At 42.2% G+C, this 18,638-nt stretch overlaps 2 protein-coding genes across 3 annotated transcripts in view; one reads left to right on the top strand and one right to left on the bottom strand.

Annotated features, from left to right (window-relative positions):
- The window catches only part of fam222ba (family with sequence similarity 222 member Ba), a 35,982-nt gene extending 27,816 nt beyond the window's left edge, over positions 1-8,166 (top strand). For both annotated transcript variants that reach the window (XM_088441248.1, XM_088441249.1), the window contains exon 3: positions 4,010-8,166. In XM_088441248.1, the coding sequence (XP_088297374.1) occupies positions 4,010-5,631 (1,622 nt within the window). In that variant the 3' untranslated portion in view covers positions 5,632-8,166. The remainder of the gene's footprint in view (positions 1-4,009) is intronic.
- Positions 6,377-18,630, bottom strand: trpv1 (transient receptor potential cation channel, subfamily V, member 1). The gene is made up of 16 exons (XM_088441247.1): positions 18,144-18,630; positions 16,975-17,199; positions 15,713-15,870; positions 15,480-15,632; positions 15,194-15,331; positions 14,178-14,479; positions 13,398-13,574; positions 13,178-13,333; positions 13,011-13,106; positions 12,859-12,929; positions 11,834-11,999; positions 11,698-11,764; positions 10,399-10,724; positions 10,215-10,336; positions 9,364-9,494; positions 6,377-8,667 (listed from the first exon to the last, which is right to left on the bottom strand). The coding sequence occupies exons 2-16, from the start codon at positions 17,181-17,183 to the stop codon at positions 8,591-8,593; spliced, it is 2,349 nt and encodes a 782-aa protein (XP_088297373.1). The 5' UTR covers positions 17,184-17,199; positions 18,144-18,630; the 3' UTR covers positions 6,377-8,590.
- Positions 18,631-18,638: the final 8 nt, after the last annotated feature.

The following is an 18,638-nucleotide window of genomic DNA, read 5'->3' as shown; positions in this document are numbered from 1 at the left end:
ATTTTTGCCCAAAACTCCAAACCGGCGGGCTTGCCACGCTCTGCTGTGGCTGTACATAAGAGAAGTCCTTTTAACTGTTATGAGCAAGCAGGTTGCTGTCAGAGGCAAGGCCGGAGCAGCTGCTCTGTTTATCATCGGGGAGTGCCTGTGCAATGAGGCTGGGAAAGGCAAAGGCTGTCTTGAGGAGGAGTATATCAGGTGCACTAAGAAAAGGCCTCATCCTGCAGGCAGGATGTCTCAAATACCAGGAAATGGCCCTTGGTCCTCCATTCTTCCAGGCAGAACAAACACAGCGCCCGGCAGGGCGACCGGGCAGATTTTTATTATTTATTTATTTATTTATTTTTTGCATCTCGCAGAGATCAAAAGCGGCCATCTTTCTCCTGCTCCTTATGATATTTTCCCTTTTGAACATCATCCTCTCTGGCCCTCTCAGCATGGCATGCTGTGTTCAGCTGCTTTTGAAGGAGACGGCTACACGTGTGTAACTGAATTCAACAGTCTTAATTTGACACTGAAGCTCGAGACTCAATTTCCTGCTCCCGAGTGGAAATGTGCAATTTACAGCAGCGTGAGCGCCCGGGCCCCCCACCGCTTAAAACCATGTTCAATAAAAACAGTAGTTTGAATAAAAGAAGGCCTAATTAGAGCCTGCTGACTGTGCACTTGTGTGCCAACAGCGGGGTAATTAACACATGGCCAAACTGGCCCCTTTCTTCTGCTTTGTGTTGCAGAAGGTGCTTGGAGATCTTAGACGATGCGCAATTACGCATGTCCCCACTGGCGCCCACCAACAAACTTCACTTATATCCTCATTAACCCTCCCTTGATACTTTAAGCCTTTCGATTAATCCAGGCTTGAGGTGAAGGTTGAAATGCTAATAACCAATACTTGCTAGCTCTTATATTAAAGGCAGGCCTTTTAAATTGGTGTACAAAGGATTACCCTAAATTTTGGACTGTAAAGCCTACCGGATTGTAAAATGCAGTAAGGTACAATAAATCTAACGTTAAATCTATTTTTGTCATGTATAGCCCGCACCAGACTATAAATCACAGGTTGTAATGTCAGATGTTTATGTAGAAAGATGGTAAATGGAAGTTTTTGAATTTTTTGTTTTGATTTTAAAACTTTTTTTCCCCCCAAACTGCCCGATGGCAGCCTGTGTGGTTAGAAATAAGAGTAGCACAACATATTTTCAACATAACACTGACACGCTCGATTGGTAGAATACTGCACTAACACAACAGTAACACACCTATATAAAAAAAACAACATTCATAGCTTGTGCAAAAAACGTTTGTAGCTTTGTGACTAACTCAATTTAAGTGCTTAAGTCAAGTAATTAGTATCTAAAATACACTTGTCTTGTAAACCACCCTACAACCTGCCACTTTTACAAAACCTTTTCGATTTTTAAAATGATGAAGTGAGTTATTGCCCAGCTTTAGGCAGAACTAAACTTATAAATGAAAAGTTTTGAGGTTTACAAAATAGTTACAAGAAAAAATATCTGTCACGTCGTTTGGTTCAACTGTTGTTTTAGAGGAAAATAATCATGACAGGATCAAAGAAAGCTATTTATCTCGTGATTTTTTTGTTTTAATATTAATTCCAAGATTTTACACAAGTAAATATCTTTAACCAGCTTTGTAGAAAGTTGTGATTAATTTTTGAAAACTTTTTTGATGAAATAGTTAAAATTTTCAGTCCCTTGACAGCACTATTAATCTTCTGCAAATTGTCTTCGGTTTTGTTGCAGGTGTGCTTCGCTGCGGTAGCATTGCATCATCACATTTGCATTTGAACGGATTGGTCATCGTTTTCTTTTGTAACGACAAAGCCGAGCGCCTGACCAGGATGTGACACTGGACTGTTTAATCCGGTTTCTTAATGAAGGCATGCCTAATTTTGGAAGACAAAAAATACTGATTATCGATCAGTAAAAACATTTATAATGAATTAAATAACTTTTTTTTCTCCCAATGCATTTAAGTGGGCATCAATTATGTGGATCTTTGCTCTTCACGGGCCAGACTCGTAGTTACATACCAAGAATAGGAGGGGTAAATATGAAGATATTCCAAAACAAAGCAACACTTTCTTTTTTGGTTCCCAGAATACTCTTCTGACACAACCAAAATATCATGAAAAAGACTGTCGTGACAATGGCTGTTTGCTGTTTGACTTGTCCAAATTGGGTTTATTGGCAAGTCTGGCATGTGGTGTATGTTGACACTGTGAATAATGTGAATACCATTGTGTCTTTCTGCAGTCAGCTTTGAAGTCACAAAGGCCATTTATCATTAGCAGCGGTTGACAGGTGAAGTCCATCCTCGCCTCGCGCGCACTTGTGTGTCCGTCAGTCTGCGTTTGCTCACGCTGGCATTTATTCAGTGACACGCATTAGGCCTACGTGGCGGCCGGTGTCGGCTCTAGCGCCTTGGCCCGGACCCCGGCTTTAATGAGGCCGCCATCGGCAGCCTGGACACATAAGTCCCAGCGGCCCGCCTCCTCCCGCCCCCCCTTGTGCCAGGCCCCGCACATTGCTGCCCATTGTTTTCCATTCCCAAATAAAAAGGGAATTAATTAGCCAGTTGGCACGGTCGCTCAGTGCAGACGGTTCCGAGCTCCGAGTTCGGCCCCCGCGCCTCATCCCTCAAGCCTAGTCAGCTCACCGGGAGGTTGAGTGGAACAGCCAAGGCCGTATGAAAGCACGGCATGCTGCCAGCAACTGAGACAATTCACATTGCCGCTCCATCAACTTGGTGTAAATTGCTATTGCTATCCACTTTACATTAACTGAATAGGCCAGGCTAATAGTAATAAACGTAAAGTGACTTTGGTTCAATTTACCATGGTACACTTAAACGGTTAAATGCCGATCACAGTGCTTCATTTTGCACTGCAGTTTGCCAGAGCGATGTTACCTGGGATCGCTACACTGCAACAGAATTTGCTTGTGCTAACCGGTTAGCAATGGCGATTAGGATTAGCGCACTAGCGGTTAAGATTTAATGTCAACAAACACTATTTCACACATACATAGTGTTTAATGTACATCCCATGTGTAAAAGTGTCGTCAAAGTCACACAATATGCCTCAGCAATATTTCATGGGTAAACTTTAGTGGAGCTTAGAGTGAGCTACAATGAGGTCAATAACTTCCTGTTCTTTTTCTTTTTCTTCCTGTTCTAATAAGAACGCACATCTTGTTTATGTCGCTGTTTCTTAACCTTTGACATTAAGAATATAAACAGAAAACAGTATAAATGAGGCTCTAACACATTAGCTAACATCAATAGTTTTTTTTTTTTCCGCCAATAAAAATGAGCTCATAAAGCACCTTCACACTCAGTCACGTACAAACACCATCATGTTCACACTGTCATTTAGAGAGGTTAAATTTAGCCCGGATGCTTAGCAGGTGTAACAAATGTCTGCTAGCTGGAGCCAGCAAAGTCTCCCCGCAGATCAGAGACTGTGTCTGATTACTCGTCTGCTGTCATGTCGCGCTCGCCGCGTTGTTTTCCTTCTCCCCGACGCAACCGCGGGGGATCGTCTTTGCCGCGGCCCCAAAGAGGTTATTTTTCACCCACGACTGTTGCTTTGTTTATCTGTCACTCGGAATGGGTGACAAAAAGAAGAAGGGCAAGCAAACAAGAAGGACAAGATCTGCCTAAATATGTGGGATGAGTAAAGTGGGGCTGCGGCTAACAATACCAATATGCGATTGTTCTTTCGATTTTGTTTGATACATTGATTGATCGAATTTAAAAAAATATATATAATTTTGCATTACTTCATGAAAGAATAGGTCGAGCAAATTTTGGGGTATAATTTTCTTGCTGTTTTGCTCCATAAAACATCCTTTCATAAAAAATAAATATGAATAGGCATGTGTTTGGGCTCCCCCGGTTTAATTACCGAACCGATTATCAGCATGAATTATCAACCAATTGCTGCATTTCAAAGCAATAATTTACCGATGTGTATTTTTTGCCTTAGGGGACACCACACAAAGGATGAGATCCACTCCCTTCCCAACTCCTGCAGAATTGGATGCCTATGCTAAGAAAGTCGCCAACAACCCCCTCACCATCAAAATCTTCCCCAACAGCGTCAAGGTCCCGCAGCGGAATCACGTCAGGCGTACCGTCAACGGGCTGGACACATCGGGCCAGCGCTACAGCCCTTACCCTTCCTCCCAGGCCGGCGGCAAGACCGGCCTCCTGGCCATCGTCAAGGTGCCCGCCGTCAAGGGCGTCCTGAAAGATTTCGCCGGGGGCCAGGCCCGCTTGCACCCCGAAGTCATCATGAACCACCTGAGGGGCCCGTACCAAGTGACTTCAACCAGCACTTTAAACCACCGCCACGCGACTCTGCCCGGCCTTCCCCAACCTCAGCAGAGCTTAGCCCTGCCACCCCAGGATGCACCTCAGATGCCACTGGCTCAGCAGCAGAGCCTCAGACACGCTCTCCCCGTGGCCCAGCACTCTCAGGGCCCGCCCAGACTGCAGACTGTCTCTCAGCACCCGGCCCTCGGCCACCCGCAGATCCCCTCCGCTCTCCTCCTCCAGCAGCAGCAGCAGCAGCAGCAGCAGCAGAACCTCCATCCGCCGCCGCCGCCCCAGGGGAGCAGAAAGCTGCCGGACGGCGACGCCCCACCTAACGTGACCGTCTCTACCTCAACCATTCCACTTCCTATGGCGGCGGCGGCGGGGCTGCAGCAGGGCCGCCAGCCCGACCTGAGCACCATCGTGCACCAGATCAACCAGTTCTGCCAAGCCCGGGCCCAAGGCGCCGGCTCGGCCTCCATGTGCGAGGGCCAGATCGCCAACCCCAGCCCCATCAGCCGCAACCTGCTCATCAGCGCTTGCTCCCGGGCGTCCGCGCACAACTTCCCCCCGCACGACTGCGTCCTGGGCCCTCCGGAGAAAGGCCACCCTTTAGCCAACGCGAGCGTCAACCACTTGCCTTCTAGCCACGCGGATCTCAAGCAGCAACAGCACCCGCAGCAGCTTCTGCGCCCGAAAGCCAATCAGCAGTTGCAACAGCAGAAGATGCGCTCGTGGAATCAGTTGAGCCACGCGGGCCCCGTCCCCAACGGTTGCAAGCAACCTAGCAGGGAAGCCGCCTTCCACTTGAAGGCCCTGGGCTACCCCGCAGACCTGTGCGTGGGGCAGCCGTACATGCTGAAACCCCCCATGGAGAGGCCCACCCCCTCCCCGCCCGTCAACGGCGGCGTGACGGGCCCCTTGGCCCACTACCCAAACGGTCACTACTTCCAGTCCCACGTTTGGAACAGCGGCATCCTTCCCACCCCCAACAGTGACAGCTCGGGCTCTCAGGACGTAGCCGCGCCGTTCCACGGGGCGGGCCCGGTGGGGTGCGGCGCACTCGAATGCGGGCCCCCGGGGGCCCCCCATTACAGGCTACCGGCCGGCTCCTCTGCCCAGACTAATCTGATGCACACGGCAGATTACGTGGGCGGGGACTTCCAGACGCCCTACTTCCGCGATCACAATCTCGGGTTAATGGGCAAGATGCACAGGCCCCCCGTGAGCAGGGTGGGGCCGGAGGTCGCCGATGGTCGAAGCGCTCTCATCCAGCATCCAGGGTACAGATAAGCTATGGCCTTGTCTCCGCAAGTTATCAGCCCCCCCCCCCTTCCCTTCCCCTGTTTAGTCTTAAGAAAACATAACTTGACAAAACTGCAAATCTTAAAGAGGGTAAATGAATATATTTAATTCATGAACAGTAGTTTTTTTTTCTCTTTTTGATCGATCTTGCAAGTGATCAATTGTTGTTTTTCCTTTTTTGTTTAACGAATGCTTCTACTTGGAACACTTAGGAATCCTGTTCCCCACTGTGTATCATTCCTGCTTTTAGCTCCACCATACACGTGTGTGCCTGGGTCTCAACAGATCCTGTGTTTTTTAGTTTTTTTTCTCCCCACTTTGCACGTTTGTAAGAGTGTCTGGAGCGCAAATTAGACAAAAGTCAAGTCCTCACTGAAAATAAGGGGCCACAACATTTGTTGGGTGAGCTGGCTCCCAATGACTTTTTCTGTGTGTAATAACCACAGCCAGAAACGTGTGTGTGTGTGTGTGTGTGTGTTTTGTGTGTGTACGCAGAGCTTTTTACTATTTTCAGATGTAATTATTTATTTGTGTAATAGGACTATTGAAACTTGATTCCTTGCTGTCGCCTACAGACACATGCAATCAGGTTGTTTGTACATAGCAAGGACCCAGCAGGGAGCGTATGTGTTTCCGTGGCAACGTGCTCTGTCCTGCCTCAAATGCTGCAATGAATTCAGGTGTTTAAAAAAAAAACTGTTGAGAGGTTGTGAAGTTTGAAACAGAAAGGTCATAAGCGTAAACAAAGACTTTATACAGCGCTCATCATAAATAAAACCAAGTCAGAACACTGTTGGATTAAAGGGCCCATATCATGAGATTTCAAACTTTACACAGTTTAATATATGCATATAAATAATTCACTCTTAACTTTGGCACATTGGCGATTTGATTTCTTGTCAAAAACCTGTGTTTCTTTTGGTACTTAATCAGGAAGTGAAACATCTCGTTGCCTCTCACCGTGTTGCTGCGCTAATACTACAGTTCAATAAGCTAACGTTTTAGCCATCACTAGTAGGAGGCGGAGCGAATGAAGAAGCCAAAAAAAAACTTGCACATATTTTACTGACAGTGAAACTGAGTGCCAACAAAGCAAATGAGAGACTTCACACAGCAACACCCGCTCCTCATATCAAATCGGTCCACTGGGAAACCACTACTCATAATGACAGTTCCAGGTGAATTATGTTCTACAGCATTGAGTGTGCTCGCAAACAAAACATTCTGCAGTAAAACACCTATGTAACTAATAAATGAAACTTTGTTTACATGCCTTGGCTCAAAATCTCGCCTTCCCAACCCCCAAAATGCAACCAAGAGTTAAAAAAAAACAAGAACCTCCCCTCCGATAAGGTGGGTGTGTATTTACTCTCGCACGGTTGGTACCGGAGTGGTGTGGAGGCACAACACAGGGCCTGTCATCATCAAAATGTCATTTGCAAGTTTTATCTGCTCACAAGTAGGGAGAGCACAAAATAAGCATGGAATTCGTAGAAATGCGTCAATGGTGGAAAATAACACATTGAAACTTGGTGTAAAAGCTCCAGAAAGTTGGATTTCCATGAGCTGGACCCTTTAAAAAAAAAAAAGCTTTTATGTTGAGCGTTGAATTAGGGAGATGTGCCATTTTCTTTTGCAAAGCATTTTTTCTGTAACCCCGACAAACGTATTACTTGAATGTGGAGCTGATTGGGGTTAAAGGCAACGCAACAGACGAGTGCATAGTGTTACCAACGGGATCAAACGAAGCGCCTTCGGATCCCGAGCAAAAGCGTGGTTGCTACTGATTGTGATGTGAAGAGTAAATTGATCACTTGCAAGATGACACGGACGGAAACGAAACGGACTATTTACGTTGAAACAGCAAACGCATTGTTTATTTTATTGTACACTGGCTTACCTACTAGACTACTGTAACATTTAAACTGTAATGATTGTGTGAGTGTTGCCGGGTCGCGTGTGAGAGCACGACGACGCCCATGTTTTGTTCACCTGCCGACCCCTAAAAAGCCTTAATTGTTTGGTCCTCGGACTTTTCCTTGAGCATGGTTTTAATGAAAACCCCAAATAATGAGAAGGAAGATGGTAAGGATACACAGACACAGCGCTTTTGTTTGTTTTGGGGAGGGGGTAGTTTTGTTTTTCTTCCCCCCTTTGTCTTTTTTATTTCAATTAAATTGTATTGACTAGACAGAGCAATTCCTTAGAGATTCATTATGGGAAGCAAGAAAAGGAATATGTTAATTAAACAGTAAATTTTAGCAGTGTAGTTAACTGAGCTGTAACCCCCCCCCCCCCCCCTCCAAGTTTCAAAGCTTCAGTTTTGCAGTTGTGTGACTATTTATAATACTTGATTTGACTATTTAAGATTTCCCCCTCTTGTTCTATTGCTGTGAAAAGGAAGAAGGTCCATAGCCTATCTTTTGTCATCTTTCAAGACTGATAAGGAGCAAGCGCGTGAGAGTTGTGCTACTCTTTTTGTATTATTGTAATAATAAAATAAAATTCTAATTTATGCTTTCATATGAGTCTGAGTCTGTTTTGGGGACTTAACGGTGCATTCATTTACAAAGCGGAACAATGGCACGACAAATGTTCCAAGTATTGCACGCAGTTTGAAATGTGATGTACTGTATGTCACACGAATGGTTGCGGCAATCTGGAGCCATTCATCCGGGCCTGCGGCCTCCAAATAGCAACATAAAGTAGAAGCAAGCGTGTGCTAGATTAAACGCGTCTGGCTGTGATGAAATGGAACTTGCATACAGGCTGGGATGGAGCTTTGTGAGCGCTACTGTATCATATTCCTAATACAACATAAATATATATTTTTTTACTGAAGGTTGTGCTCGTTTTGTTACATGCACACTAAAACTTTAGCTCCTGTTATTTTACAGATACGAAAAATCAAGGTTCCTGATTTCCTATCAGTTCATTTCCTGAGTGTTCACGCTGGAAAGTTGCTCATCTCGGTGGACCGTGTCCCCCTTCTGCTCTCTGTAAACAAGCCTCTCCAGCTCCTCCCTGTGGAACAAAGAAGAACTGCAGGAGATGAAACCAGTCGATCATTTATGACAGTTTGGCCACTTTTATTGAGCCGACAAACATGGAAGACATAAGAATGGTTTCACGGCAGTAAAAGTCAAAAGATTGCATACACCCTCTAAGCAATTATTGAGAATAATAGAATATAAAGTCATTGATGTTATGAAGAAATTTTGATGGATTTTTTTGGTAAGTCACGCTTCCACACTTTTGCTAGTGCTTTATGGTGTGAACCATCATAAAAATATATGAAATAAGAAGGACCATCTGTACTGACACTCAGCCTGTGTATTTTTATTTATTTATTTTTTGCTTCGTGTCATGAAGTACTCATCAAAAATGCGAAGGCGCTTGCCAAAGGTGGACGTTCTGTCAGCAACTTGTCACTTTAGTGATGCATTGCCTATCTATGCAAAAAAAAATGTTTATGCTGAATTTCTTTCTTTATAATTTAAATTCTTCACATCTTCACACATCTTTATTGATATGATGTTGATTTTTTTATGACTTGGAGCTTATAATGAGTAAATAGCTGGAATTTCTTGACCTTTAGGTCACCGGCATAGATGAACAAAGATACTCAATTTGTTGTCAGTGTTTGAACCCATCAAGTGAAATTAGTTCTCTGCGCTGGTTTTGAATCACTTATGCGTTTTTGTTGTTTATTATACTCACCTCTGTTTGTCTGAGTCGGCGGCGGGCTGTCTGACTCAGACGTCATTCGCCGCCTTCGATCCCAGTAGCAAGGTTCCTCATGAATTTTGCCCTTGTGGACGTTCCATTTGTTCCAGTTAACTTCCTCCACTCTGATATGACAGCAAGGCATGCTTTAGTTAGCGGTTAGTTTTTAAAGCGGAGGTGGGCAGTCTGCCGGCACTGACGAAGACTATGTATTACATGATACAATGCGGACAAAAAAATAAAACACAGAGGACGTTGAAAGAAGATATTGTATGGCAGGAGACAGCCAGCTAACAGTAAGTTTCGATTCATTCATTGTTGCAAGTGATGACATTATTTGCTACTATTTGCTATGATGCCCCACGCTAGGCGTTGTGGTGTGGAAGTAGTTTTTTCATCTTATAAGTTTTGTCTACCTTATTGGGGTGAGTGACTGAAATGAAGACTGTAAGGTTTAGAATTGGTTTTGTTTTTGGTTAAGCTGTAGCGATTATTATTATTTATTTTTTTTTTAGGGGGAGGTTTCAATGTTTTGTTTTGGGGGAGGATGGGTGGGAGCTACAGAAGTGATGACGGTGGGTAACGACGTAAGAGAAAACAAAAGCATAATTAATATTTGGCTGATAGCATTAACGGACCAATGATTGCTGTTATGGTACACTTAAAAAAACACACACACAATAACAGACCAGCAAAAAAAAAAAAAAAAAAAAGAAAAATGCCAACCTCTGTTTTAGAAATATGTTTCATGCCCCCTTACTCATGTAAATGGGGCATTCTGATTAATATTGTGCTTCTGCCCCATCAGTGCATTCAAGGTTCTCCATCACAGAAATGTTGCTGACCTGAAACAGCGGCGCAGATCTTGTTCACAAGATGTGCCCAGATTTTTGTCCACCCCACAGCGAAGCCTCTTCCTCAAAAAGAAGGGCAGCCTTTTCTCCATATCCAGGATGGTGATGGCCCTCTGGGGGAAAAAAAAAAAAAAGTCAAACTAGAGCTGCTGCAGCCACCAACAGTAAAACTGACCTGTAGCTTCCAGATGCTGGTGCTCTCCAGGGTGATCTTCTCCACAGTGCGGTTCATAAGGGCGATGAGCATGTTCAGCAGCAGGATGTAAGTGAGGATGATGTAGAAGATGAGCAGCACATAGAAGACCTCCTTGTACTGGTAGTGATCGGTGAACTCCATGTCACCCATGCCGATAGTGAACTTGAAGAGCTGGAGCGTGGTGTAGGAGATGTTTTGGAAGGTGGGCTTGATGCATTCCGACTCGGGATATAGCGGTCCGAAGAGGCGACCCCTCTTACTGCTTTCGTTTCTCACAGGGGGCTCAATGAGCAGCGTGACCACGGCTGTGACAAATGACCCAATGTCAACCATGCATTGCGGACAATATTAAGTATTACTAAATATTTGTCCATAAAAAAAAATTAAAAATCAACATAAGGTGCCAGACCTGTTCTCAAAAAGAAATCATTATAAATAAATTTGTCCACAGAAAATATTAAACATAAATTGTCCTTTTTTGGATTACAGTAGAGATGTGTTCACAAAAATAAATCATTAACTTAATTATTATTAAAAACGTGTCCATAAAAAATGATCAACAAAAAGTAGCAGAGCTGTTCTACAAAAAAAAAAAAAAAAAAATTCTGGGTAACATTAGATCATTACGTTAATTAATTAATAAATCTAGAAGAAATAAATCAATTATGTCTGAGTTTGAAATGTCCGAGTGTATTTGAATGCATATCATGTCTCATGCGCATAGCTAGACATCATCACTAGAGATGGGAGTTTTGACTCTTTAATGGGAGGTTTTTATTCATAAAACATTCACTAAAAAGAGACGTTCAATAGACTAGCTTTTTTATGCTTTTTAATTTATTGTAAAACATTTTTTTTAAATAAACACTGATTGTACTCAACATTCTTAGCAGCTAGCTGTCAACAATTTTGACTTGCTCCATAATTGTGCCTGAGGACGTAATTAACTTGTCTTTTTATTAATTAGCTTTTTTTTTTTTTAAGAATAAGTGTTACACATATTAATGAGGGAATCGCATGAGTACGGTAAAGCGCAGGAGAGAAATAGGAGCAAGAGAGGGTCCTATGCGGGCTGGTGAAGTCTCTTCACGTAGTTTTTAAGACATTTAGTCCCAGGATGCAAGAGGATAAAATTCAGAAATAGCGTTGCATACCAGCCCACTTAAACCAGATTCTGCATCACCAACAATATTAAAATACAGTAATATTGTAGCCCTAAGTGCTCATCAAAACAAAAGTTTTATTCCCAAAAAGAAAACGGAAGACAAGTAGACCTACCTGCTGAGAATCCAAAGAGGAAAACGACGTAGACAAAAAGGAAACGGAGGATATCACTGAGGATCATCTGCAAAAAAGGAAATGCCGTAAAGCGCCCCAAGTATCCAAAACCAGGAGGTTTGCAGAACTACAGTACCTTTTGTATCATGACGCTGTAGATGCCCATGTGTTTACTACCCCGGGCGAAATAAAGCAAGTTGACCCAGCTGAGAGCAAGACATAGCACCAGGAAGCCCAGGTACTCCTGTCTTCCACAGATATAGAGGATGGCTGCGGCCAGGAAGAGGATGGCCTGCACAAAACTGAAGTCAAATAAACAAAAATGTTCTTTACAATAATATATTACATCTACACCTCTCGTCTAAATGCAACATTCGGATTGATATTGCGTTTCTGGAATAGGAATTAAGCAGCAAAATGCATCCATTTTTATCCATTTCAGGTGTCAGACATGTTGTCACTTGCTGTCGATTGATGACATTACAGAGGTCAAATATGTACCAATCACACTTGTTTTTGGGGTTTGTTTTGTTATTATTTTGTTTTGGGTGTTTGCTTGTGGCTAGCTAATTCTGAATACTATCCCATTCTAAGGTTTGCATGAAATATACTGAATTTGGAAAAATAACGAAATTATTTTTATCATACAAAGGTAACTGGCGAAACACAAAACACGAAAAAAAAGAAAAATGTTCAAAAATACCGAAGTAAACAAATGTCGACAAAAATAAAGACAGCACCTTTTGTTTGTTTGTTTTTTTACTTATGAGATTTTATTTTTAAAAATAGACTAATCGGGATTTCACTTCACCAATTTGCTACTTGTTAAATTACATGAGTGACCTGAAGCGTGTTTGTTTACATGAGGCGTTTCGGTCACGTGACGGTCGTTATTATGTTAGTACACTAATACACCACACGAGGGCGTCTGTGATTTTTTTTTAATAGGTCAGGTTTCACTGCAGCTTTCTTATGATTTGCTTCTTGTTCGTGCGCAAAAGCAAAGATAGAAAGTGGAACCTCACAAACTGTCCCCATGTAAACAAAACGTAGAACAAAACCATAAGCAGTGTACCTAATTCACGAAAAGCCCCATGAGGCGTAGGAATCGTTAATAATGTTACCATAAATGATCATGTGCATTGGATGAGTGTTACTTACAAAAGAATATCATAATATCCATCGATCAGCAAGGTCTGCAGCTTTGGTCGTTTCCTCTTCATATCTAATAACTGCACATACAAAAAAGTTTTGATGATCAAACTGGTTGAAGCAGCACATGCACAAAAAATGCAAATGCAAAAATGACGTACCCCCATGAAGAAGAAGTAACAGTTTGCCACTGTTAGTAGTAGCTGCCCTGAAATATACAAATAACCCGAAGTGGTGTGCTCCACGGGGAATGGCGTCTAAAAACAATAACAAATCATGAACACGATTGGTCCCGAAGATGAAACAACAGAACAACGCCTTCAACCACCTTTCCATCCTTCTTGTTGTAGGCCACCGCAGTGAAGACGATCAGGTACCCGAAGTAAACCAGAAAGTTCAAACAAAATATTCGACCTGCAAACTTCTTCCACTTGTCCTCCAGCAGCTGGCGCAAAGGTTCCGTCTGGAGCATTTCATGGCGGTTCTGGGATCACGCAGACAACAATGAGTCCAAAATCTGCACGGATGCACTGTAACAAAGTACTCACAGGGATGTCACTGCCGTAGACCAGGATTTCCAGGGCCGAGTTGTTATCCGCGGAGTCCACCGAGGCTAAGTCGTACAAGGAGCTCTGGACTGGCCCGTAGACCCACTCGGTGAATTTTCGAGATAAATGTTTAGTGTGGCGCTCTTGGAACTCGCGCTTCAGGATGTGTGCAAAAAGCTGCAAAGCCACACGCAACAAGTTTGTTAATATACCGTAATCTACTCACCGAAGTTGGAAAATTCAGGTCTCCAAAATCAAATCCATACCACAGTTCGGTTTTAGCCACAGGTGAGTCTGCATTCAAATGAGCTCGTTAAACTAGCCGTTGAGTAGGCGCACCTGTGGCTAAAATCTTAGCCGTGGATGGGTTTGAAATTTCTGGAACAGAATTCCCCAAAAATATATCATTTTCCTGCAATGACATTATTTTACAAGGATGCTGCCAATAGGTAGCTACTGTAATTTTTTAAAAGTTATTACTTTATTATTATTTTATTCAATGTTATTGTTAATGATACATCATGCTGATAACGATGATAATTACAACAATAACTATTATAATTATTATTATTACTATATTTACTTTTAGAATAGCATACTCTATCACAAATATAGTTTACCACCGGATCATATTTTATAGCAAAGTCTTACAATGTGATCTAGAAATGTATTGCATCATATGCAGATACTTTGGTTTGCTTTATTTAGCTCCTGTACATGAAAGCAATACATCTTGCAATTAATTTTGATTTCTTGAGTGTTGTGACCACTGGGCCTTACCCCGCTTTTTCCGGTCTTGGCAGCCAGTTTGAGAGGCGTCAGGCCGTCGTTGTTTTCAACTTCCTCCAAGTGGAGTTTGGGCCTCAGCCGAGCCGTGACGGTCAGGATGCGGTCGTACATGCTTGTAATGAATAAGTCGGTGTTCTCCTTGGTATTGTCGGCCACCACCACCAGGGCGTGCAGCACCGTGTTGCCATGAGAATCTGGTGCATTGGCGTAGGCTTGCTGGTACTCGTTGTCCAAGAGGAGCTCCACCACGTCCGGCTGGTTGGTGCACGCTGCCAGGGACAGAGGAAGCTCTCCTTGGGGACAAAAAGTAAGATTGGGCAAAATGCTTGATTTTTAGGGTGTTTTGACAAATGCTAGGGATGTTTTGAATGAGTACTCGACTCTTGCGTGAGCACAGATATCAAGTAACCGATACCACCAAGTATTTTTGATTAAATGTATATTAAACCAATGGCAGTGAGATCCAGATCTGCGTTTAGACAAACAAAACAAAGATCAGTGGAGGGGTGTTTAAAGCCTAATATTTTCTCACCAGTGTTGGACAATTGAAGCTTTATGAAACTCATGATGATTTTATTTCCTTCCCTAGATGTTTTTTTTTTTAATTAAAAGATAAGGGGTATTGCAAAAAAGTGATTAAATTCCCACTGCAGCTAAAAGTATAAACTAAAAGTGCCATTTAGAGGAGTAAAAAAATGATCGCTTTGTCTGTGAAGGACATATGAAGCTTCATCAATCATTTATTTTTCTTAGAGGGTTTTCCTAGTTTAAAAAGAAAACAATAGCAAATTTACAATTCCACCACATCTTTAAAGCAAGCGTGTCATTTAGAGTAAAAAATAAAAAATTGTTGCATGCTTCATGAAGCTTCGTTTGTCCATCACCCGTGAGAAAATTAAGCTTCACAAAGCAACAGTGATTTTTGTTTTTGCAAGTGCTTCATGCAGCTTACTTTCTCCTGACCTATCTTGAGGATCCAAAAGGGGGTGCTCCTGCGATGCACTCACCAAAGTAGAAGTTGGGGCCTTTATGCGGCTGGAAGAATTTCCCAGAGGCTCTAGCGTGGACGTCGGCTCCTTTACTGAGCAGAAGCTTGACGTAACTCAGGCTCCTCCGCTCAATTGCGATGTGCAGTGCTGTTTGCCCTGTCCAGTCAAATACAGACACGTGTGTGTGTGTGTGTGTGTGTGTATATATATATATATATATATATATATATATATATATATATATATATTTATTTATATGGCATCTTGACCCTGATCAATACAGATAATATATGGATAGACGTACCTTTATAATAACTGTCGGTGTAAGCCGCATTGACAAATTCTTTAATGTCTCCCGACCTCTCTGCGACGTCCAACAACAATTCAACAGCGGGGTTCTTGCCGTCTCGGAGGTGCAGGAGGGCCTTCATCAGGGCAGTTTTACCGTACGACTGATCTGCGCGGCAAAACCCGCTCAAGTTCATAATTCAAGAGTTGGCATCTGTGTTTTCCGATTTGGTTAGTAGAGACACTCACATAGAGAGTCCGTGAGTTTCTTCATGTTTTGGTGCAGGTACTGCGGCAGGCCTTCCAGTCTGCTGACATCACCGCTGGCCGCCGCTTCAAAGAGCCTGTCGATGTCAAAGGTCTGACTGTTTCTTTTGGCGTTGTCCTGATCTACGCCTCGGATCCCCCTGGAAGCACATTGGACCATAACGTGAGCATTGCGAGTGATCTGTCTTTCTATCTATGTATCTATCTATCTATCTATCTATCTATCTATCTATCTATCTATCTATCTATCTATCTATCTATCTATCTATCTATCTATCTATCTATCTATCTATCCATCCATCCATCCATCCATCCATCCATCCATCCATCCATCCATCCATCCATCCATCCATCCATCCATCCATCTATCTATCTATCTATCTATCTATCTATCTATCTATCTATCTATCTATCTATCTGTGTGTTGCTTTGTGTCTGTAGGAGCTGTTATTTAGTTATTTAGTTGGTGTGAGAGGGTTAAGATATGTGAGAGTATTTTTGTTTAAGTGTGTGTGAATGATAATGTGTGTGAGTTTTTTGTAAGGTGTGTGAGATGTGAGAATTTTTTTAGGCATTTTTCTGTGGAGTGTGAAAGTGATGTGAGAATGTTTGGGGTCTGTGAGTTTTTGTTTCAAGTGTGAGATTTCCTAGTATGTATGAGAGTTTTTATTTTGTGTGAAAGCAATATGTTAGTTAGTATGAAGGTTTTTTTCATGTGTTGTTTTTGAATGAGTGATATTTTGGTGGAGTGAGTTTTTTTGGTGGGTGGTAAAAGGTTCTGGGTGAGATGTATGTTTTAGTGTGTGACGGTTTTTGTGAGAGTTTTTCTTGTGTTGGAGAGTTTAGTCATTTTTTTTGTTGTAGGAGAGTTTTTTGTGATTTTTTTGTCGGTTTTTCATTTGAGTTTTTTTTGTATGACACATTTGTGTGAGAGTAAGGATTTTGTGTTTTTTGTTATTGTACTGAGAGTTTTTTTACGTGTGTGAGATGTTTTGGATGTTTGAGAGTTTTTTGTGATTTTCTTTCATTTTATTGTGTGTAAAGTTTGTCATAATGCTAATTTTCAGGTGTGTATGAATGTTTTTTATTACGTGCAAATTGATTATTGCAGAGTGAGATTTTCTGCAGATACAAAATTTATGTGGATGTGTTTTCTTTGTTTTAATTTATATTGTGTTGTGTGAGACATTTTTGGTGTGAGGATTTTTTTTTTTTTTTTGTATTTTACACAAACAGAGTCTCACTTGTCAAAATTGAGGTTGAATCGTATTTGAGGTTTGGTGTCCTCCATTTCTTCTTGGTAGTCTGTGTCCATCGGGGCTTTGGGTGCCTGTTGACCCGCGGTCAAAACAGAACCCAGAACATCCTGTTTTGGCGATTTGCCTCGACATTTCTCGGCCTCTGTCCTGTCGTCGGCTTCCAGAGAGAAGGCGTGCTTCTCGGTCTTTTTCATATCTGCGCCCGGACGTCTGCAACAACCACAGAGAAAAAAAGATTTCAAATTCAAATGTTGAGAAGTCTCGACATTATTTATTTCAGCGCATCCAGCTCGTAGTTCTGAGGTCACGTTTACCTGTATTGCATTAAGTAGCCTTCGCATATTGTATTCTCAGCCATTCTTAAAGTATGAGAAGTTGATTTGTGTGTGTGGAATGTGGAAAAAGCGCACAGTGATTACCATGACCACAAGGAATAACCTCTGCAGCAGACATGTGATGTTTGTCTGCCACTGACTAACAAAGAGTTTGTTTATATATTTAAAAAAAAAAAAAACCTCTCCATGACTGCAGCACACATTTGCTGAGATGAGGACACGGCTACCCTACCATATTAAATGAACAGAGTAAAAGAAAATCTAGCAAAATATTTGTTATTCGCCAAAAATGTAAACGCATTCTGTAAACCATAATGGGAAGTAATATTCTTGTTCCCGTTTTATGTTTTAAAATGGAGGAATCGATGACTCAGCATGGAAACTGAGAGATGCATTAGAGGAAGATGATAGCAGGCAAGATTTAAATGGAGCAAGCTATTAAAATGTCCATGTTCATTCATAAGCCATAAATGCACTTCGGACCAGATTTGTTTTGCCCGACTTGTGTGTCCTGTTATTGCTGTTCATTCATTCATACAATACAGTAACTGTGAACTCTAAAAGAAAACAAATGGAATCCAATATAAAGATAAATGGCGACTCAATATTATGACAATTCTATCTAAAGATGTTGCTTTTTTTGAAAAGGGAAAAAAAAAAGACCAGTTTAATAATATGGACTGTCGCTAAATAGGATCACATGCACAACATGTCCAGAAATCAACACAAACGTCTTTCTGTCCATGCCATGTCACGCATTACTTCCAGATCTCAGGAAGGTATTTAAATGTTTTGGAATAAAGATGTGAATTGACTCACCACAGGGATCTGAGGTTCACCTTCCCGGATTTTTATTCACATTAAAAAAAAAAAAAATCAATCAGACACAATGGGATCACCGTTGGGTCTGCTGTGGACTTGGATGCGTATTGTGTCCGAAGATGCTGGCACAGACAAGACAAGGGGGGGTGGGGTCGGGGGTGGGGGGGGGACCCGCCCTGGAGAATATCAGAGAGCATTAGTGAGTTGTAAGTGCACAAAATGAGGATGTATTGACCAGCTGTGCACAAGCCCACGCACACCACATTTGACTTCAGCTGGAAGTGCCAAGAAAAGCAACCACACAACCACTCACATATGCACATTTACAAGAATATGTTTATATAACTGAAGGACACCCAAAACTAAAAAAATATAAATAGATAATACAAAGTTTTGATTCATCAAAATAATCATGTTTCATGGAAAACTAACATTTTAGAATGTTTCCATGCATCATTGATATGTGCATATATGTGTATACATTTACACAGC

Source organism: Hippichthys cyanospilos, chromosome 18 (genome assembly GCF_059441005.1).
Source record: "Hippichthys cyanospilos isolate Australia breed blue-spotted pipefish chromosome 18, RoL_Hcya_1.0, whole genome shotgun sequence".
Classification (NCBI taxonomy): Eukaryota; Metazoa; Chordata; class Actinopteri; order Syngnathiformes; family Syngnathidae; genus Hippichthys; species Hippichthys cyanospilos.
This window is presented reverse-complemented; position numbering and strand designations above follow the sequence as displayed.

Excerpts from the sequence above, each read along its gene's own strand:
- trpv1 (XM_088441247.1), bottom strand. The coding sequence starts at position 17,183 with ATGAAAAAGACCGAGAAGCACGCCTTCTCTCTGGAAGCCGACGACAGG. Across the intron at positions 13,575-14,177 it reads CCAAGACCGGAAAAAGCGGG|CTTTTTGCACACATCCTGAA; the intron begins GTAAGGCCCAGT and ends GTGGCTTTGCAG. Across the intron at positions 12,930-13,010 it reads GTTACTTCTTCTTCATGGGG|TTATTAGATATGAAGAGGAA; the intron begins GTACGTCATTTT and ends TTGTATGTGCAG.